The sequence below is a fragment of the Zonotrichia leucophrys genome, chromosome 11 (assembly GCF_028769735.1).
Source record: "Zonotrichia leucophrys gambelii isolate GWCS_2022_RI chromosome 11, RI_Zleu_2.0, whole genome shotgun sequence".
NCBI lineage: Eukaryota > Metazoa > Chordata > Aves > Passeriformes > Passerellidae > Zonotrichia > Zonotrichia leucophrys.
Genome location: NC_088181.1, coordinates 9346127 through 9368556, shown reverse-complemented (window position 1 = coordinate 9368556; position 22430 = coordinate 9346127). Strand labels below are relative to the sequence as shown.

The 22430-nt window shown below is 40.5% G+C and overlaps 1 protein-coding gene across 2 annotated transcripts in view; it reads left to right on the top strand.

The window, feature by feature from the left end:
* NFATC3 (nuclear factor of activated T cells 3) overlaps positions 1-22189 on the top strand; it is a 65183-nt gene extending 42994 nt beyond the window's left edge. The window contains exons 9-11 of one of the 2 annotated variants that reach the window (XM_064723065.1): positions 393-1439; positions 9959-10060; positions 18731-22189. In XM_064723065.1, coding sequence (XP_064579135.1) covers positions 393-1439; positions 9959-10060; positions 18731-18855 — 1274 coding nt within the window. In that variant the 3' untranslated portion in view covers positions 18856-22189. The remainder of the gene's footprint in view (positions 1-392; positions 1440-9958; positions 10061-18730) is intronic. The other variant, XM_064723066.1, reaches the window with a different exon arrangement.
* The last annotated feature ends 241 nt before the right edge of the window (positions 22190-22430 follow it).

Sequence of the window (22430 nt, the reverse complement as noted above, 5' to 3'; positions counted from 1 at the left end):
GCCTGCTAAAAATTGCCTTCACCATTTCCTAGAGCTCACATCTGCCCATTTTCGGTGGAGCCCAGCAGCAGCTCCCCCCCTCTGGTGACAAGAACGTCCTTTAGATGTTCTAGACTTTCTCTGGCTGGGTTGCAATTGTCTCTAAAATCATCCATTGCATAGGAAGATGTGCTGGAAGGGGGAGATGCTTGCCCTTGAATACCTCCTGGGAGAGTTGTTCTGGCTTTGCAGGGTTGGTGTAGCAAGCATAGAAACAAAGAAGGTGAAAGCAGAGCCGAAGGGAAGCAATGACACTAAACGTGCTGCTGTGGTTGTTAAACAGCAGTCAGTTTTGTGTATTTGTCACAGGGTACAGATGGGCTGGAATTGTAAAACTGTTTTGCTTTTTCCAGTTATAATGAAGCAAGAGCACAGAGATGAGGTGGATTTGTCAGCTGTTCCATCCCTTGCCCTGCCGCACGCGGGCGGCGTCCAGGGCCTGCACTCCATGCGAGCCCAGCTGCCCTCCCCAGAGCAAGGGCACCCCCATGACAATCTGCTGTCCACGTCACCCAGGAGCCTCGTGTGTCCCATGCAGCCGCCCTACACGGCCATGGTGACCTCGGCAGTGCCACACCTGCCACACATGCAGGGCAGAAACCTCAGTCCAAGTGAAGAGTGTCACGTTTTGCCTCCTGCCGTGGTTCAGTCTTTTCAGGTAACATCAGCACCTCCTGTGAGGCCTTCTTACCAGCCTATGCAGCCCAGTGATGTGTACAATGGACAGCCTGGCCTTCCCATGAACTCTGCCTCCGGCCCAGCATTCGATGCCATTTCGTTTCCGCAGGACACGGCTGTACCTCACTTGATAAATCTCAGCTGCCAAGCTCTACCACCGGTGCAGTTCCATTCTTCAAACCCAGGTTCTGTGTCAGCATCAAGTCCAGCAGGGCACGCCCTGGCACACGCAGCTCATTCGGGACAGTCACCTGCTCAGCTGCCGTCCATGGGATTCCACTGCCCGGGCGCGGGGCAGGGCTCCCTGCCCTCTGCCATGAGCCGCTCCCTCGGCCAGGCCTCTCCGCAGCTGCAGCAGGTCCCGTTCCACTCTCCGAACCCAGCGGCCGCTTCTTCCCCGTCCCCGACAGCTTCGCACCCGCTGGGCCACTCGCCGCTGTCCGGCCCCTCTTCCCCGCAGCTGCAGCCTCTGCCTTACCAATCCCCCAGCTCAGGGCCCGCCCCGTCGCCGCCGCCCGGGGGCCGCTCGGGGCAGCGCTCGCCGCAGGCCGCCAGTCCCGCGCTCGGAGCCCTGGGCGCGGTGTCGCCCCTGGGGCCCCACCCCGGCTGTGACTCGTCTCCCTTTGCGCCCGAGGGGGCAGCTGTGCACATCAAACCAGAGCCTGAAGACCGGGAATTGAATTTTCAAACCATAGGACTACAAGACATCACACTAGATGATGGTAAGTGGATATAATATTGCAATACTGGGGTTATAATGGGCATTAAACTACCAAGTGGGTGTGGGAGGGTTGTTCTGTTTAGAACACACTGCTCTTCAAAGAAGGAAATTTATATCATCAGTCATGGAGTCATATTTTTGTGTCCAAAGCAACAAATTGTTTAAAACTAATTATATCAACTATTTGTAGTTACACAATTCAAGCATTTTAGTCTGATTTGCCCACAAACTTTGGTTTTGTCATAAAATAAGGCTTGAGGATCAACTCTTACACACATTGACACCTTGTAGTCAAGAAAGTCATTTGAAGTCTTTTCTGATTGTGTCACTGATACGTTTCAGTAAAACTCGTAATACGATATCTAAGTTGCATAGATGGAGTTTGGAGTCTTGTTTCTTGGAGTTGTCCCAGTTTTGAAGGGCAGGCTGGTGTTTTGATAATCTATCACATGCATTTTGGCACTGTCTTGGTCTCCTCACAGACATTCTGTAGATACTGTCATCATTCAGCACCTCTGCTCACAGTGGCTGTTTGCTTTCTCCACTCTGATTACCTTTTTGAGAAGTTCACTTGTTTAACATAAACAGAACAAGAACATTATAATGCTAAACGCCAGACTATAAAGGACTGTATTGTAAATATTTGGACAATTTAAAAAATTTAGTTATTAATTAAATAGTTATTTTCCAATCAAGTGAAAAAAAAAATCAGATCCTAAACATCAGACTATTTGAGGTGTAGATGCAAAGCAACTTAAAGAATATATCATGCTAATAAAGTCTGGAAGAACAGAAGGCCTGGCCTTAAAAGTTGTGTAAAATGTGTTTGGTTTTGATGAAGGGAATCATGCCAGTGTCTCTTTTCTAAAGTAGTCATAAATGTTGTGGTTTAGGGTTTTTTTAACCATCCCTGGTAATTACTTAATTGCATCAGCAGTAGAATAAAGACTTAAGTGTAGGCCATCTGTTAAGTATCTGTGTCAGTCCCAACTCCCTGCATAAATTGAGCTTTGCTATTGTTACCTCCAGACAGTAGTAATAAAATTTAGTAAGAAATGCCTTTAAAGACATGGCACAGTAGGAGGAAAACGAGAGAAACCAGTCTAGTTGAGCTTTCAGTTCAATAGCCACCTTAATTAAACAAAGCTCTCTTTTTAGAAACACTGTTTATCAATCAACTTAAGTTTATTTAGAAAGGAAGGAAGAGACTGATTCTGTCAAGGACTTGCTGAGGGGAGAAAAGCAAGGCTTTATGAAACAGCATGCTGCAAAAAAATAGCATTTTGTACTTCTGTATAGAGGAACAAGAGGGAAATCTAATGTTTCAAGAAGTGTCAGGTTAGAACCTACCTTTTTCTCATCCTTCTTCTCTCCACACCCACAAAAAAAAGTAGAAACAAATCAAATATAACTGAATACTGTGGTTAGACTGTTCACAAAGTAAGCAGAAGTGTTTAGCACTTATGAATATCTTGGCAGTTTGTTTATAATTGTTCAGAAATTAAAATGGATGCACAGTAAAAAAGTTTTTTTCTCTATGTCACAAATATTTGTTGCTTTTTGATACTATTTCCTTTGCTTAGCACTGAAAGCACTGCCTTGTTCTGTGCTGACAAAGCCATGGAATCACAGGAGCAGCTGGTGGAGCCCCACTGGAAGTGTGGCCACTTGCTGATGGTTCAGAGTACAGTGAACATGGGAGTCAAATGGCCACAGCTTAATTAACTTCTTTTTTTAAGTGATTGTTGTAGAAAGTTAAAGTTCTGATAACTGCTGATGAAACATACTTCATGTATGGAGAACTGAGCATGGATTTAAGTGCTGAGCTTGCCCTTGGCAGCAGCCCTGGGTTTGTGAGCAGCTTTCCCTTCCACCGTGCCATGATTTCCTGGGGTTGGGTTTGGGGCTTGTTTGCATTTCCAATCTGCAAATACAAATCAGATGTTGAGCATGAAACCTGCTGTTCCCAAAGTCTGGAAGGGCACAGGGACAAGAAGCAAAGCTGCTCAGTTCTCTCAGTGTGAGTGAATACTTCCTCTGCTTAATCAGCTTTAAGGGAAAAAAACCCCATGTTTAGACAAGAACACTTTTTTCAATAATTTATCTGACATATTACTCTGGTTTAAAAAACAATTCTAAAGTTTCTTTTTCTTGTATAATTGAATTTTAGTTTCTGTACAAATAGTGCCAAGCACAAATAGCGAATAGGCTATTCTACAATAATGTTATAACAATTAAAGAAAAAAATCCAAACATAATTACATACATAAAATGAGTGTTGTTACAATATGTTCTCCCAACTAATACATCAAACCTGAAAGCTCTACTTAGTTGGAAAATAGGTTTTTGAAGGTTACCAATTAAGGCAAATAAACCTCTCAAAATAAAACACTAAGGCAAAGCCAGTTGAAAATTCTTTAAATCATGTCTGGCTTACCGGCCTTAAATATTTAAATCAGTATTCTTAAAATAAACAAAAAACTCTGAGAGCATAAATTATCTTCTTTCTTTTAAGTAATGTATACTGTTTCAAAATTAAAATAGTATCTATTTCTTTGCCAAGAAAATAAAATATTTCAAGAAATATTTTACAAAATTTCAGTGTAGTATGGAAGTGCTACCCCATGATAAATAAATCACAGAATTACTGTGTATCTTGACAGAATTGGATTTAAAATTCTTAAAGACAAAATCCCAATTAAAAAACCCACAAAACTGAGAAATCCCCACACCCACCTTCAGATGTGACTGTGTGCATATTAGTTACATAAATTCATTTAAGTAAGACCCCTAGAAATGACTCTCACTGCCTCTTCAACCAACATTCAGGTGTTTTCTTAAACCCACACCAAAACCCCTTCCCAGTCACTGCATAATACAGAGCTGCAAAGCTGCTCCATCCATCTGTGCTCAAGCCAAGAGCATCTGGATTAGTCTTGATCCAGCATCTCCTGGAAAGTGGAACGCGTTTGCAGCTTCCCTGCAAAGTCCGAGGTGTTTGCCAGTGACCAGGTGGAGAACCTTTTGAAATGTTGCTGTGTTCCTTTTGCCCTTTCCCTGGCTCTGTTCACTCTGTGGTTGAACACAGGTTACACAATGGAAGGACAGATCCTGCCCATGTGTCTGGCAAAGGACTTTCCTTTCCTTCCTTTCCTTCCTGCTTCTTTCCTTTCTCCCCCCTATACTGACCTTTGTGTGACTCTTCATTGTCTTGTTTTTCAGGAGGACCTTGTTGATATCCTTAGACTTTTCTAATCTCCACCTTGAATTTGCTTTTATGTTTTTTTTCCCCTCTTCCTATCCTTGCATCCTACAGGGAACACCTAATTCACTTGAAACAAGGGATCAAAATGCATGAGGTGACATAGATACAAAATTCAAATTACATTATAAAAAATATTTGAAACATAACACAATTTCAAAGTAGTATTGTGTGCTACTACTTCAAAGGCATTCTGAAAAGTTCTCTTTTCTGCTTAGATTTTGCAGTTGTGAGGTTGCACAAACTCAGAAACTTTTGGGCTGGAGCTAAGGAAAAGCAGCTTCATGCACTTTTATTTGTCCCCTCTACCTTTTCTATCTCTCAGTGTGTTGGACCTTTTTTCCCTCAGCATCTCTCAGCAAGTCAGCCCTCTGGCCAACACCTCAGGTTAACATTTCCCTGGACAGACAGTGGAGTTTTAGGGCTGCAACAGATACAAACATGGCAGCTGAAGTGACAGGAAACAGGCAGCTGGTCATTCCTGGCCTTTCCCATATCCATCATCCATACTGCTGCACAGCCATCTAATAAAGTTTCTTCCCCACTTCAAAGAAAAGCTACCCAAAGTTAGACTCAGTCTGGTTATATGATGAGGCTTAATTGATCTACTCCCTCTGTTTTTAAAAAGTGCTCCTAATGTAGTGGTTTACCTATTCCCACTGTCAGGTTTTAGGTTTAAAACTGTTCCAGTACTGTCGATCTCAAATTTAATCTTTTGTGGTTTTGCAGTTTAGGAGGGAATTTACCTTGGATTTCATGGCTTTCTACAGTGATGACATTTCTAACATATACACCTGTATTTAACCATTTTTAAGGTATTGTTTGGCTAGATTCGGCAAATCAGGATGACCTTCTACTAATCCTCTTATATTTTGTTACTCATTGCATCTCCATTACATAAAGCTGGAGATTAGAAAATCCAGTATGTGCATTTACTATAAATCATAACCAGAAATCCCTTAAGCACTTTGTGTATATAAAGCGATGAGGCTGCTTTGTCAGACACATTCCATGTAGATCTCTAGGCTGTTGGCATTCATTCATTTTAATAGTTCTGTGATAACTCTCTAGCTTATAAATTCTCTTGCTGAGAAGCTCAGATTATTCTGATCTTGGCTAGAAGACTTATACATCTTTGCAGGCAGCTTTTTAACTGTAGCTTCAGCTTAATTTCTGGAGAATCAAAGTGGTGAGTAATAAAGTATTGGAGGACTATACTTTGTATTTCTGTCTATATTTAAAACTTACTTATTAAGATCAGTGTTAATTAAGGCAGCATTCTGCCACTGGAGGTCTGCAGAAGCACAGAAAGTACTGAATGCTGGAGTCTGCTGTAGTGTGGAGGAGAGCAGCTCAAACTTGAGATGTACATCTCCAATCCAAGGTGTTTGTATTGTCTCCTGAGTACAGAGTGAAATGTTGCACCTTGCAGTGTGCCCAGCAAGGCCAAGGACTCTGACCTACCCTGTGCCTGGAGCTGTCAGAGCAATCCTGCCCTGAAAGGCATTCTGAAAACTCTACCAGTACAGACTGTTCAGTCAAGTTGTGTTCAAACTCCTCCTTTCTTAGCATTCTGATTATTAAATCTGCATTGTCAAGCAGCATGAGGCAGCAGTGAAAAGCAATCCTGCAGTGAGATGTTGAGGTGATAAGGCAGAACCTGAAATGTATTGAAAGAGAATGGAAATCTACTTTGAGAAAATGTGTGTTATGGACAGAATGAGGATCCAGATCGAGCAGTAGTCTAAAAGCTGAAGGGTGGAGCAGTGAGCAAAGGTGAAATGTTTTGCATCAGGGTTGTCAGCAGTTAAAGGGTGCTTTGACTGTATCTTCTAGGGGATTCACTCGCTGTGTCAGTGAGGCATCCCAGTTACAGATTTCTAATGTGTAAAGATGTCAGCTAAATCCTCAGGTGTCTGTGGCCAGCTGTCCCTGGGAGAGCCACAGAACATCTTGTAACTAATGCAAAGCAAACTCAGCTGACTCACTACGTCAAAAAGATTCCCATTCAAGAATTAGAAGAGGTTAGAGACTTCTTCCATCAGTGCAGGTGGCACTTCTGCACCAAGGTGTGGCTGCTGGCAGTCACAGCAGCACTGGAAGGAGCTCAGTGCACCTTGTGACCCCAGACAAAATCCACACAGACCCTTCAGCACCACTTTCCACTGCACAGCCCATGTGTCCTCTAGAGCCAAGGCTTGTGCTGGATTCTGTGTCAGACTCAGTTCTCTTCTTGTGTGAGGGAAAAGGTAAACATGACTGCAGTGAGTTGGTTTCACCAGGCTACAGAAATGCAGAGTGTGACAGCACAGCCAAGCCATGAGCAGGGTATTTGTTACTGTAGCAGGTAATTGCAGAGCTGGTGATGTGATTCTGCAGGCACATTTCATTTTTCTGTACATAATGTGCACAGGAAAACTACACTCCAACATTCCATACAGTTAATTGGGAAAAAAATTAGTACTGCTTAGTGAAGTTGGCATTAAACCTGAAATTACTGAAAGCAAGCCTGGCCTCTGGCTTGGAATGTGACCTGCAAGGCACCCCCCTGTCTGTGGCAGGGTTTGCCATGGCAGCCCTGGCCTGACCTGTGACAGGTTTGGTCCCAGAGCAGCACAATCAGCTGGCTGCTCCAGCACAGACTACTGAGGGTTAATTAGAGCCTGGCAGCTTCTTATTTTTTGTTAGGGAAAGTTGACACTCGCTGGTCGTGTGGAGTCAAAACCAGGCTAAATATACTGCACTAAGCAATGTGACAGAGTTGAAGAGGTTGTTCACATAAATTCAGCTGGTAGAGTTCTGTCTGAGGCAGACAGAGGAAGGTGTATGTCCCAGGAAATGTGTGCTGCACTCTGTCCATAGTTTTCCTTGAGGTTTGCTGGTCCTTGTTACCTCTGTCAGGAGAGCAATGCACTCACCTGTCTCTGAAACACACAGTGTATATCAAACTTCTTCTTATGACGCACATTAAAAAACTCCACTCTCTGCTACTCACTGAAGCAGCACTGCAGACAATCATGCATTCTAGAATATTTTGGGAGATTTACTCTTCTAAAACCAGTATATCTTCTAGGTTATGTCCCACAGCCTGCACATCCTGCTCCAGTTCAGCAGCAGTAAAGGATACACAGGCCAAACTTTTAATCAGATAGTGCTACAAAAACAGGAAGTTAATTGACTCCTGTAGGAGGAGACCCTGAAAACCAAATGGAATAACTCCAGGAGCTCTTTGGTCTGCCTGTACCCATAACAGAACTCTAATTCAAAGTTGACTTCCTGCTTTCACCCAAACCGAGTGCTCATAATTGAGCGTTTAAAGCTTTTCTTAAACTTTCTTTACTTAAAGACTGAGTCAGGACAATGAGTTCATTCAGAAAAGTATGAATTTTTGATCAGTTAAACAGATCTACCAGGTGTCATTTTTCTTGATTTTTGTTTGAACTTCTTAGGTTTTATTTTGGCTTTATATTCTTTGGGTACAGAAAGCTTTCTCAAATGTTTAGGGTATTACAAAGTATAAAGGTATTTTTAATGTATATTTTTCTGGTACCTCAAGTTCTGCCTAATATGTGTGTTAGAACAAAATCTTTATATTGTATCACAGAGTTGAAAAGGCTGTTGTTTCATGTCCCACGTTTCCCAAACAAGAAGCAGTGTGTGCCTGAGGGCAGTGCATGCTCTGTTCCAGAAGGTGCTGGCTGGAGATGCTGTGTGTGCTGTGCATGGCACAATTTGTCAGGGATTGATAAAAGCAAACACTCACCACTGTCAGCAGCTTTGGTAGCGCACGCAAGAACCTCAGGATCTTGCTAAGGATGAAACTAATTAGAAAAATTGCTCAGAAATATATTTTCCTGCCAGAGTGACATATAATCCTTACTGTATAAGCTGTGCTGTCTTAATGGTGCAGAGGCTGTTGCTTTATAAGCTAATGAACTCCACTGTTCTCTCTGGAGGCTTTTTGGCAGTGTTTGTTGTCTGCTCTTTTGAAAGCTTCACCTTTCCAAAGAGGATTGTTGGTACAGTTAATTTGTTTCCTCACGAGGCAGTTTCCTGCCCATCTCCCTGGATTCATTAGATCTTTATTTAAATATCACTTTCTTGCTGTTTCTACCGTAATTGATGGGGAAAATGATCTTTTCTTATCTCCTATTATTTGACAAGAAATTGTCCTTAATTTACTCCTTTCCTTCACAATAGCAGCGGACATTTTCATTGAAACCCAGATAATGCTTTCCACTTCCCATTTAAACATGTGTAACTTTACACTTTGAACAATTAAGCATAAGAAGTCACCCAAAGAGGTAATTTGAGCTGCTTGAATTTCAGAAGGAAGTAAGAGTAGATTCCTTTGTTCTCCCAGGAGTCATCCCTAAGCAGGGCTTAGATACCATGCTGGCAAAACAAGTGTGTGCCTCTATCCAGAAGGCACAAATTAGCCAGGGTCCAGAATAATTTTCTTAATTGTATTAAAGCCTAGTTGACTGAATTTGCAACCCTGTCTTGGGCAGGAAAAAAAACCAAATCCAGCCCTGTTGTAAGCTCTGCCTAGCCACCGATCACAACTGAATAAACACAGACTTGTTGGTTAAAATAATGAACACACTATTTGACATTGATTTTTCCTCTAGGAAAGCAGTTCCATGAAATGCAGCTCTGCACTACCTGCAGGGTTTCTCACGTGGCCCAAGGCTGAGGGAGCCACCTGTGCCAAGACAGCACTGGGTGTCCTGCAGAGCCGTGCCTTGGGCAGGGTGTGCACTGGGACAGCTCCCTGTGCTTGGGGCAGAGGCAAAATGGCACAACAGGTTTGGTTCACTAGGACTCCTTTGCCCACCCTGGAGTTGCTGTCCAGTGCCACAAGTACTTCTAATTTGACCACAGTAAGTAAAGCAAATTGGAAAAACTGAGGGAGGAATGTTCTAAACACAAATACTAAAATCAGATTTAAGTAGTATAAATTCATGATGATGCAACTGTGCAGACATCCAAAAAAATAACCATTACCTTTATGGCTCTGGCTGCTAAATGAAAGTAAATATACAAGTAAATATACAGGAAAAGTGATAATGTTTTAATAAGTACTCTGATAACTTATAAATAGTTACTTATGTCACATACGCAGTGTTTGTGAATGAAATGGGGGATTTCAATTTAGTGCTATTAAAAGAAAAATGAAAATCACTTCCTGGTTGAGTGAACTGTAACTTTTGGTTTAGTCCAGTCAGTAGTTATGTCTGTCTTCTTCTCTGACACAGACAGTTTTATCTCTGACCTGGAATACCAGCCATCAGGTTCAACAGAGAAATGGACTCAACATTCAGCACTCATGTCCAACTCCTTTGTGGAAAATCTAGAGGGTGAGTCTGCTTACTGAAATGCTTCAATGTTTGAAATTGGAGCACAAAGGAAAGGGGAAAGTGTTGTAAGAGTTTTAAGAGCTGCGAGTGAAAAGCACTGTGTAATGCTGAAGTATTGCTATAACCAGACACCTGTGTATTCTGAAATAGTTGGAAATTTAGCATTTGTGAACCAGGTGTACACTCACTCAATAAAAACCTCCACTCAAAGTATACAGAGCTGCCACAGAACTTCCTGTGTGCTGTAGGATCTAGTAAAATAGCAGAAGAGGATTTGAAAATCTTAAGCCAAATATGGACAAGGTAGAAGAGTGGCCAGATCACTCAACTGAGAAATTTTGAATGTTTCTCTTTTTCAAAAAGATGAAGCAATGTCAATTTAAATAGATGGAATACAGTGGCATGCACCTCCAGTCAGAATATTAGGAATACAGGTCCATAACTAGATTTAGAGTTGAATGTGCACTATAATTGGGTAAGAATATCTGGATTTATTATTTCAGCTTCTTTATTTCTCATATAAGCAAGATAATTAGGCCCTATGACACTTCTAAATACTAATGGTATTAGAATTGTTGCGTGGTCTTTTGGTCTTGTTTGTGTTTAGACTTTAGTGGTTTTCACTTTATTACAAAGATGCCTAAAATGCCAAAGAACTATACTGTCCCTTTCCTCTTAATACATGCACGTATACATTATAAAGACTTATAACATTTTCTACTTTCTCCATAGATTTGTAAAGGTTAATAACTGTAAATGCACAGTAGATTTGGTAACAGTGAAATAACCAAGATCTTCATAAAACTTTCACACAATTACTGTGTAGACTGATCCTAAGTTTGCCTGTGAAACTGAAATAAACCACACTGGTCTTTTGCCAGCTTTCAAGAAACTTAATTCTGCTTTCCTTACCTATCAAAATGTTATTAGTAAGGTAAGTAGCTCCTATTTGGAATGGCAAAGCCAGGGAAAGGACTGTACACCAAGCTGACATTCCTGTGTCTTTAAACAGCAAATCAATTAGTAAAATAAGAGTTATAACTTACTTAGATTATTTCGGTGTTCTGCACTTTATCCTGTGCACTTCAGAATCTGGTAGGTTCAGAATAATTTTTGAAGACCAGGAGTTCTTGAAAAATCGAAATTCAGGCTAATAATAAAATAACCCTCAAATACCAGTGTCCCCAAGTGAAAAATAACACATAGTGTGGTAAACCCCAAATTTAGGCCTATGAAATGTATGCTGACAGGTCCCTTTTATAAAGGGCACACAAACAGAAACCCAGACAGAAACACGTTTACACACAAGTGTTAGCATTTGACAAATGCAATTGAGAAACATGGCATTTTTTAAAATGAAAATAATGGGTATTTTGTGTATTTGGCACAATGTAGTTTGGTATTAATACAGGATAGGATACAGAGGAAAGTAGAATGGTTTTGTACCTTGAAGAATGCTCAGTGTCAAATCAGACAAGTTAACTGTATCCACTGCCAGTACAGAATTTTTACAGAGCCAATTTTCAGGCTTAAATTAGGAAGAACACAGCTTCTAAATTATACTGCTGAGGAGGAGAGCAACTGTGACTGCAGTGTGCTGCAGGAGATCAGAGCATCTACAAAGGCAGGAAATAACCAATGGAATACTTGAGTCATCCTTTATAGGAGGGTAAGTGAGGTGACTGCTACAGGGAGCACCAAAACATGAGGAGAACCCACATGAGGAAACAGCTCTTTATTTGGTTGAAAGGAGTGCACAAAAACTTCTTGAAAAAATTAAATTTTGTTTTGTAGCAGTTTCAGCATCACAGACTGTGGCAAACTTGAAAAGGCAAATTGTAGAAAACAACCAAGCTTATGAAAATATAATAGGTGGTCAGAAGGGTCACACAGTTGCAAGCAGTCTGCAGATTATTTATGAAGGTTCTTAAGTGTGCAATTACTCTGCTGTGAGAGAGACTACAAGCTGCTTCCATATGCAGAAATCAGAACAGAACATAAAAATTATGAAGTTAAATGGGAAATGTAACCAACAGATGACCAATCAGTTACTCAGTTAAAATTAGGTAAGTGATGTTAGAAAGTTTTGTGTATTGATGTTAACAATTGAAGAACTAGAGATTGTCATGGCCAGAATCCTTTGAAAAAGAGACATGTGGCAGGATCTGCCTCAGTGTAAGGTGTCAGCAGAAAGGTTTCAGAGCAGTGACAGTGACAATTGTCCTCAAGTGGATGACATGGCAGACAGCAGCTCTGGAAGAGCAAGCAGCAGTTAAGTGTAAAGTAGAACCTGATGTGGAGCCTGGGTAAATGTGACACTGCTGCTGCTCTGCTTTTCAGAAGGGTGAAAACCAAAAACTGTCCAGAAACCTCTACAGCAAGATCTTGTGATTAAAGGAAACCAGGTAGTTAAAGTGAAAATGAGAGTAAGGGAAGGAATCAAACCTGCACTCATCAATACAGTGCTAACTATTCTCATTCAAAGCTGTCTTGAATTTAAAATAAGAATCATGAGAACCATGAGAACTTGCTCAGTAGTGTTAAAAGTAGTCTTGAAAGGGTGAATAAATGCTAGGAATGTCCAGGGAACAGCAGAGAATAAGAAAATGCTACTCCTTAGATCTATTTTGTGGCCACATTTTGTCCCTGATGCCACAAAGGAATTAGATGAATGCCTGTTGTTGGATTTGCTAGAACTCTGCAGCCAAAAAAAGGAATGAGGAGAAAATGCCAAATACAATAAAGTGAGTGGGAAGCACAGAAAAGGTAATGGAAGGTAATTCCTGGGAAGGAAACCAGTAAGTGACCATCAGGTAATCCTGGGGCAGGTTCAGCACATCTGAAAAGCATTGCTGTTGCTATGGGGAGTTAAGCTTTGCAATCTGCTGTCACAGAATGTTGCAGTTGACAGAATTTTGCACAGACCTTAAAAGATCCCAGAGAGAAAAATCCAAATGGGAAGATTTGGCACAAAAGATACTGTGTCTAACTCAGGAGTTCCCTGGGAAAAACACATTTTGGAGGCTGGTGGAACACCCTGGGGAAGCATTGTTGTATCTTGCACGTCTCTGCTCTTGCCCATTGCAGTGGTCTGTAATCTGAACTGGTTTGCCTGAAGTTCTCCATAGAGGTTTTCAGGAAGTATTTTTGACTTAGAAAAACCTAAAATGTTTGGTAACTGCCAATAAAGATACTTGCTTGTCCTGTAGAAAGTAGATTAGTGGCTTCCTGCAAGGAAAAAGAGGGTTACTTGCATTATTCCCTGAAAGGCCTGTAGGTTCATGAATTTCCTTTTCTTATATTCTTATAAAAGATATATATACTTAGATATACTTCTGTTTTCCTTTGTGCTCCAGTACAAAATATTTGTCTTTTAGCACAATGAGAGGGGAAATTAGATACAGAGCAATTCAGAAGCATGTTTTTGCTTGGCATTTGATTAAGGGGGATAATGCCTTTACTTTTGATATTAGAACTTCAAACACCTTAAAAACACCTTAAGAGAACTTGTTACTCTAAATTCATAGTTCTGGGGGGGTCTTAATTTATCCAGAGCATTCAGGAATTTGTTATTAGAAGCACCAGCTTCTAATGCTGATGTCTTGCTTGATAGCACAAGAGCTCTGTTCTGTTCAAATCCGTGAACATGGATCACTTTCTGTAGGTGGGAATTTCTCCAGAGGGGTTGCTCAGTGCTGGAACAGCTGATGGGATCAGCACCCACAGCTCTGGGTGTCACTCACTGCACAAATGGCTGAGCTCTTCAGCCTAACTCTAGGTCTTAAAACTGTGAATAGCAAGTTGCAAAGTTTGAAGAGCTCATCCTGAGCAGCCTGGCTGTCCGGCTGTGGCTTTGTCAGCTGTCCAGGGCAAGCCTTCAGTGACCAGAGGCAAAATCCTCAGGGGCAGGGGCAGGGAGGCCTCATTGCTCCAGCTGCTGCCCCTTGTGCAGTGAGCAGGGACTGGAAATAGGCAAGCAGAGCACAATGGGAAATGAAAACCATGGGAAGAACCCAGTACAACAGAGTAAGTCGTTGCTCTTATTTTACAGCAGATCCCAAAGTCAGAGCTACTTCTACTCTGTTCTACCCATATTGTTAGGATGCTGCTTCATATTTTGCAATTTTTCATTTTGTAGGCTGGAGCCTCTATCTGACATTTGGTGCTTTCTCAGTGCAGTGTGTTGCTCCTTTTCCAATGCACCACAGAGAGGGAAAGCTTTGCAATGCAATATTGCAGTATCACCAGTACTGACCAGGCCAATCTAATCTGTTTGTAGCAGATTTTCTCCCCACCAATTTAACTTCTGTTCTGCACCCTCTGTTTTTAACTGTTAGTATAAATTTGCCAGCCAGCTTATGTTCTAGATAAATACTAAGGGAGGAAAAGGTGAAACTATTGCAAATAAAGTAACAGCTGAAATTCTGAAATCTGGGAAAACTGCCAAAGAGGTCAATTACATAGACAAAGAAAAGTTGTTAAAATAATTTTCATTTCACAACCCAATATCCAAAAAAGGAGAAAAAAGTGTTTTAAAAACCTGCTGTATCACATTTTGATCTGTGCCATATCTGACAAGTTTTCAAAGTGCAGTTATCAGTGTTGTTATGGAGGAATGTGCCATGAGTGTACACAGGGTGGTGTGTGCACCCCTCTCTCTCTTTGTCTGCTCCAGTTGTCATTTCAGGATTATTGACCTGGACTGTTAGCACAGGAAACACTTTGTGGCATTTTTGATATCATCCACTCAGCTGACACTGATCATTCAGAATGATTTTAGGTATCAGTAGGTACCACATGATTACTAAATACTAGCAAGGCCTCTGTAGTGATTCAGTGTGTAAGGCATTTCTGGTTCCTCCTGACCTGAGGAGTGAGTGGAGGGTCCAGGCTGTGGGATCAGCATTCAGCACCTGCACCACAGGTACCAAACAGGCAGGGATTAACTGGAGGGGCCATGCACTGAAAAGTCAAGGTCTGCTTGCACAACTGTTCATCTAAAGTCTAATGAAACTGGCTCTCTCCAAAGAGGCAGCAAAAGTATGAACTACAAAATGCATAAAGCTGGCAGATAGAGCACAGAGAACATGAAAACCTTCCTGGAGTTCTGTTTTGCAGAATCCCAAACAAGCTCTGCAGCCTTCCCCTGAAACTTGTGCTGAAGAAAGGAAATGGTATCAAGACAAGGAGGTTTAACAAAGCCATGCATGCTGCTTTCCCAGTGTCTAGTTGCTAATGGGATGGCTCTTAAGGTTAAGCAAAAGGGAGTATGAAATCTGTATATTTTTGGGACAGAGTAGCCCCTGCAGCCCATAGTCAAAAATAGGAGAGGTAGGAAAAGCGGTTTTATAAAAGTAAAGAAATTTTCTTTTGTTTATAAAGCATCAGCAGTACAGCCTGAGCTTGTCCTTTATCAGAATTGTTGAAATTTGTTCCTCTCCCAATTTGTCACCTGAAGAATTTGAGTTTTGCTAGACAATATTGTAGAAAACCTGTATTTATGCACATTAATTAAGCTTTCAGTTTTAATCACAGACTGTTACATCTTGTGTGCTTGCCTCTCACTGGAAGAAGGTGACACGTCATGCATTCAAATACTGACCTGAATTTCTCTTTTAGTCTTTAATACAAAAAGGAAAATGTTGGATGATTTCACCCTCAGCCTTGTACATTTTTATGCAAGATTTTATCTCTTACTGACTACATGATTTACATTTGAAACTGCTTTAATTTATACCATTCCCCATCAGAAAGACAAATTCTGATAATGCTGGTATTATATGAATATTATATGTGCCTTGAAAGATTAGAGACTGATCTGAGCTGCTGCCTTCTGCAAGTTCTCCTTTCTCTGAAGCCTTTATTTTTATCCTCATCTGTACCTCATCTAAACAATGGAGAGTGTTCTGGAGTCTGCAGGCTCCCCCCAGTCCATTTGTTGGGTACAGAGTTCCAGACAGCTGAAATGGACATTCCTGGAAAGTACAGAATAGGAAGATGTGTTAGTTGGGAGGCCAAGGTCTGTGAAAAAATGCCTTGGTCAGACACAGCAGGAAAAGCATTTTCAGCCTTTTCTTGAGGCCTGCAAGGTGCTCTAGCAGAACTCTGATTTACATCTTATTTTGAAAAAAGCACACTTGAATACTGGTTGGTTTTATAAATTAGCAATTCTTGCAAAGTCACTGGGACAAGTAAGGTTCCTCCACTAGAATTCTTCATTGGAATGAAGACATGTGCCTAAGAAATGGTAGATATCTCTAATGGAAATCCATGTACACCAGATAAATCTGTATTCACCACATGCTAAAAGTATTGCAAAAAAACCCCACTGGGCTACAAACAGCTTCTTATAAACAAATCAGTGATTATTTAGAACAAAGCAACACAAACTAACCTGTAGCTTTAATATTCTACACAATGACTTCTGCAGAAGTTTGGCAAATAAAACCCCATGTGACCAGCTATTGTCTTCAGAGGAGAATGCAGTGCCAATGGCTACGTGCTGGTCAGTTAAACACCTCTGCCTGTGGGAACTACAAAACATTGCAGGACAGACCAGTTTGTGTTGATGGTGCTAGTACAGATACAGATCAGCCATCAAAACTTAAGGGAAGTAACTAATAATTTCAAAATACTGAGCTTCAGAATGTTGTTGGTAATGTTTTTATTGTAGCACTCATGAAAGTTTTAGCAGTACTGAGCAGCTGGGACACTGGGTTTGCACAGAGCTGCTGTTCAGTGGATAAGAGCTGTTGGAGCTCCTGAGAGCAGGCTAATGAATGCCCTGACAGAAGCTGGTGGAGCACAGTTCTTATGAATAATCACCTATCATTTGTTTAAAAAATAAAAAGTTGTGGGTTTATTTAGCAGTTTTTTACTTGTGTATTGTGTTGGCCTAATCAAAGTTCTTAGAAAAGTGCCCTACCTGCAGTCACACAGTTTGCAGTGTCCTGGTGCAGTTAGGTTCATTGAATGCAGGATTTTCTAAGCCAGATGAATTGCACATCTTGTCATGCTTGAGGGAATTGGCTTTTCCATGGTGTGTTACACCCCTGTTGGAACCCTTGGCTTCAATACCAGGGTGTAACAAGCTGTCCTTGCACTCGTGAGGAGAAAACCATTGCAGGGGTGGATAACAAACTCCTCCATTACACACAGGGCTGTGCAGGAGGTGGTTTTAATGCTCTCCTGAGTGACACAACTTCTTTTCAGAGCTGAATTTTCTAAGTTACATGGACTTCAGCATATTCACATTATTAATAAATTTCCTTTCAGAACCACTTATGGATCCTACTGCAACAAATGGCAATGCTCAGGCTGTTCAGTGCTAGAAACACAATTTACACCAGCTGTAGATTGGTTTTGTTATGCTTCTACCAGACAGGAATAGTTGGTAGGAAAGTAAATCCTGCTATGGAAAATTAAGGAAGCATTAAGAAAGGTGATGAACTACCTCAACACTGTTCTGTAAAATTACCCAATAGAGAACAAAGCAGCAAAAGCCTGGGTTCCAGATCTGTTAAGGTGTTCAATAGAAGCAGCTTATTAGCAGAACAAAACGTTCTAAACATAAAAATGGTCCTTAGTCAACAAAAAGATCCATTAAATACCTGTTTGTAGAAGGTCCAAGCAAACTCATGCAATGATTAAGGAAAGGCCTCTATAATTCAGCCTATTCAAAGTCTTGCTGAGAAGGAGATTATGTGTAACTTACTGCCCACTCAGTAATGGGAATCGACAGGACTCATTGCTTCTAACAATGAAATAATAATTTAGATTGTGGTTATGGTCCAATATTTTTCTAAAATTTGTCATTATTATTTAATGATATATTTTTCATGTCCACATAGAATGTTATTCAGTTTTCTTTGATAACATTACCAAGGTCCATTTTTGTAAAATAGACATTTCTATCACTGCTTTTACACTTAGCCTTTAAAATTATAATTTTTATCATCTTCCAACCTCAATTGTCCTGCATTTAATTACATAGGATTTAGAGTAGGACTTCAAGATTATAATTTCTTAATAAGCTAGGTTAACTTTGTCACATTCATGGAGGTGTCCCTCACTTTTAAATAGTACAAGTTGATTAAACTTGACTGAAGTTGACACACAAACTGGCCTGTGTATTAGTCCATCCTGAATCTTCACTGTAGGGAAATTGACTGATATAATTCAGTTACTGTGGTTTCAGAAATGCAAGTATACAGATAACTGGCCCAGTTAATAGGTATGTAGTGTTTAAAAAGAATATTCTCTTAACCTGAATCCAGGTTCTCAGGAAGTTCTGTAAGTAGCCTGAAAGAGCCAGGAGTTGCTGGAGTTATTTGTTGTACTTGTCACACTCTTGAACAGAAGGAGTTCTGTGGGGAAATCTCAATAAACCTGACCTGTGCTGTGCCTTTCAGTTACCTGTGTGTCATGAATGCTCATGTGCTTATTTCCTTCAAGGAGCTTAGGGATTCTCCTGCAGGGATTATGGCAGGACGTTTTTTCCCTCTTGCTTAACTGTTTCTGAAGCCAGGCTCCTCATTCATCTCCTGTTACATAACAGCATCAAGGCTCAGCTCTGAAAGTATTTATTTTTAAAAGGGTTATGCTGATGAGTTCTGCCTTTTGGAAAGTATAAAAACTGTCAATTTTTAATATTTCTTCTTTTTTTTATAGTGAATGAGATCATAGGAAGAGATATGTCCCAGATCTCAGTGTCACATGGAACACCAGTGGCCAGCCAGCCTGCACATCCGTGTCCTGGGTCTCTGGAGACGAGAATATCTGATGGAATCCAGTAATGGATAAGCTAACGACTCAACATCCATGAAAATGTCACAGTTTCTCTGAAGATTTCTTCATCCTCTTCCTCCTTAGACTTACTGTGCTTCCAACTCTGTGGCCTTTATGAACTGGAACAGTGGATCCTTGCAAAGCCCTTTTAGTGGGTTACATTTTTGATGTAGAGACAGAGCATTTTAATTATAGTTCCTCAGATGCTGTAAAGAGACTTCTTAAAATGGACACACAGAATCTACACCAGATATTTTAACTGTTTTAAAGTTACAAACAAGCTTTGCTTTTTGCATTTAAATAGAATACTTTTATATTTTAAGTGCTTCAGATGTGTGGAGGTGTTAGTTTGCTCTTATAATATTCACAGTCCTGAATGTGGAAGATTTAATGCACATCTTCAGTGTGCTGCTTGCCCTTAGAGGTAGTATAGTTTGTAACTGATGATTTGTAACACCTTTTGGTCATTTTGGAAAGCCTTTAAAGCTTCTGTTGTTTCATTTTTTTTTTTCTTAATAAGATCTTCCAGTGGCAAGTTGTACCTGTCATCTGAAGCCAATGCCATGGAAGCCATTGTGTATATGAATACTGTAGTGTTTTCTTTCTTAGATTCATAGGAAGCAAAGCCAAATGTAGATCTGCACTTGTTTATAAACTGAAGATGTTACTTGATAGGCTGCAAAAAGACCATTCCATCATGAAAGTGTTGGGATAGAAATTACATTCCAAAATTTAACTTTTATAACTTTGTGGATAATCTTCCTGATCTTTATTAGCACAGGCTCCTTCTTGAAATAGCTTTTTTCTTAGCAAGTTACATTTGTAATCAAATTTGAGCAGTAGGATTTTAGATTAAAGAACAGCAACATCAAAGCCATGTTAGATACAGGAGAAAATTTAATGTTTGCTGAGGATCTAAATATTCCCATTATCCCTGCAGAATATGGGTTTGAAATCACCAATTCAGTGGCATTCAAGTTTTCAATGCAATAGATCATCTGATCACATCTGTTATCTTTTGTATTCTGTATGCCCAACCATGCCACTTGGAACTCCTAAGGAGATGACACTTGCAGTTCCTTAAATTCAGGCTGTTTGTAAATGTGAGTTTGCTAAAAGTAATTTACTGTGAATTAGTGGTTGGGCAGTACCATGTGTCCATGTTTCATTTCAAAGGTGTGAAGCAGGAGCTACCAAAGAAATACACAAATTCAGCAGCAGCAGTAAACTCTGCTGTGCCCTGAGGATGCATCTCCTTTATCCCCACAATCTGATGAATTTGAAACAATCTGTTTACATCATTACTTAAAAATCTCTGGCCTTTCCAATCAGACACTGTGGAGAGGATCCAGCAGTGCCTGTGGAGGCCACAGCCTTTTCCCTCCCCAGGAATCACTCATTGCAGAGCTTCCCTCCATGGGACACGCAGGGTACACCAGTCATGGCAAAGGCCAGCAGTACAGGGAGCTCAGAACATCCAAGGTGTTCCTTTTAGTGCTCATTTGGGTGAGCCATGACGATCTAACAAAAGTTAAGAGTGAATTAACACAAAGAATTAGAAAATTGGAAAATATATTTGCATTGGATCCAGTTCAGGCAAGTGTAGCCATTTTAGCAGTTAACACATGGGGAGCACATTCCCTTTGGAGACTTCAAAGGAATGAAGGGGTCTGACAGTGGAGAGCTGTGCTGAGTTACAACACCTGGGAAAGCAAACACAGCCTCTACTGATGTTGCATTTTGGCAAACAGTGATGGGGAAAACTTTGGATTGAGCCTTTTGCAGGCAGAACCTTACACCTGGAGTGAAGTCAGTGCCCAAGCAATACCATAGCTGTAATCTCATCTCTGTAACAGCTGAATCATGAACTTCTAAAGACCATATTAAGTGGGTAAAATTGTAATTTTATCATGTACTTCCTTTTAAGACTGCAGCCTGAGGCTACTAACTTGATGTATCATAATTATTTCAAACAACTTAATGCAAGGCCACTGTGTACCTGCTGGGAATCTTAAGCATCCTTTTTGTGAATGTACTGTTGAGTGGTGCAAATCTTGACATTTGCAGGAAATAATTGGCAGGGCTGGAATCTGGAAAGTGTGATATTGCAATTGTCCCTCAGCAATGGTGCTTTACTCTGTCCTCTACTCGTGTGTGTTAAAGGTCCTAGAAAGAACTCACATGCTCAGAAATACATCTACTTCTGTTTTTAACACCTTCAAAACAAACCAAACCACACAATGCTGTAAACCATGTCATTGTCTCACAGTGTGTGCTGGTGGCAAGGCACGTTCCAGTTTTCATTCATGTATTGGGTCTTTTGCATTAAGCATTGTTTGTAGGAGAATTCTGACTGAAAAGCTTTTCATACTGTATGGGATTTATGCTCCTTTATCCTGCTGGTACAGACTCTCCTTGCAAGTTCTCCAAGTAGCTGGAATTCACACTGTACCTAAAGTATAGGAGCCCAAACAATCCGGAGTTGCTATGCACTAAATTTTCTGATGCCTTTAAATACCTTGATGCCTGTAGACATAGAAATGCTTTCCTATTTAAAAATGAAATTTAAAAAAAATATAGCTTTGGATACTAAAGCAGTTTTGTATTTGCCTTGTAAAAGCTTCAATACAAGGGTCTTAATTTTATTTTAGCTTGTGTGATAACGTAGATAAAGACTGTTAATCTTGTATAATTTTAGTGATATAAAAAGCACATGATCTCTATTGGACTATGCAAATTTAATTAAACAACAGAACCCGGCAACTGTTAATATTTTGTTGGCATCCACTTCCTTGTCCTTAAGTCCTGTCTTCTCCCTGAGTTCTTTCCCAAAAATTTTTAATAACTTAGATTATCCTGAAGGAAAGCCTTAATGATAAGGTCGCTTTTCTATAAGGAGGGTCAAAGATCAATGTTTGGGGAAAAAAAAAGGGGGTAGCATATTAATCCAGGGGGACAGGGGTGAGTTGTGAAATTACCATAAACTAGGAATCTGAATTTCTGTAGTAAAACTTACCTGTTATCAGGGGAACTGCCACCCTTTTTAAACCAAAGAATGAAAAAATGGTTTTGTTCTGATACAAAGCTTTGAAACTCTATTTTTGATACTCATAATGGATGTCATTCCTTGAGGTTTGGAAATCGTTCAAATTGAAATTTTATATTTAAAAATGTGGGACAATAAAGATTAAGTTCTAGATGTTTACAGAGCCTTGTATTGTAATTTCATGTACATTTTGTATTTTAAACATTTTTGTAAGTTATGATTGCAGTGCTACTTGCAGAAATAAAGGGAAAAACTTGCATTTAGGCTCTTAAATCATAGTGTTCAAATAAATAAAAATAATGCAAATACATTGTCATTTATTTGAAATGCAGACCCAGATGTAGTGGGAAGAATCTCCATTTGTGGTGCAGTGTAACCAGCTGTGCCAGGCTGGGACAGGGGAAGTGAGGGGCATTGGATATTCCCCCTGGAAGGTGATCTGGCAGAGACTGGGGCTCAGATTGGAGCCAGCCTGTGAACCTCCCCCTGCCTCAGAGCTGATTGGCAGTGCTGGCAGAGCATCAGCCTGCACGGTAC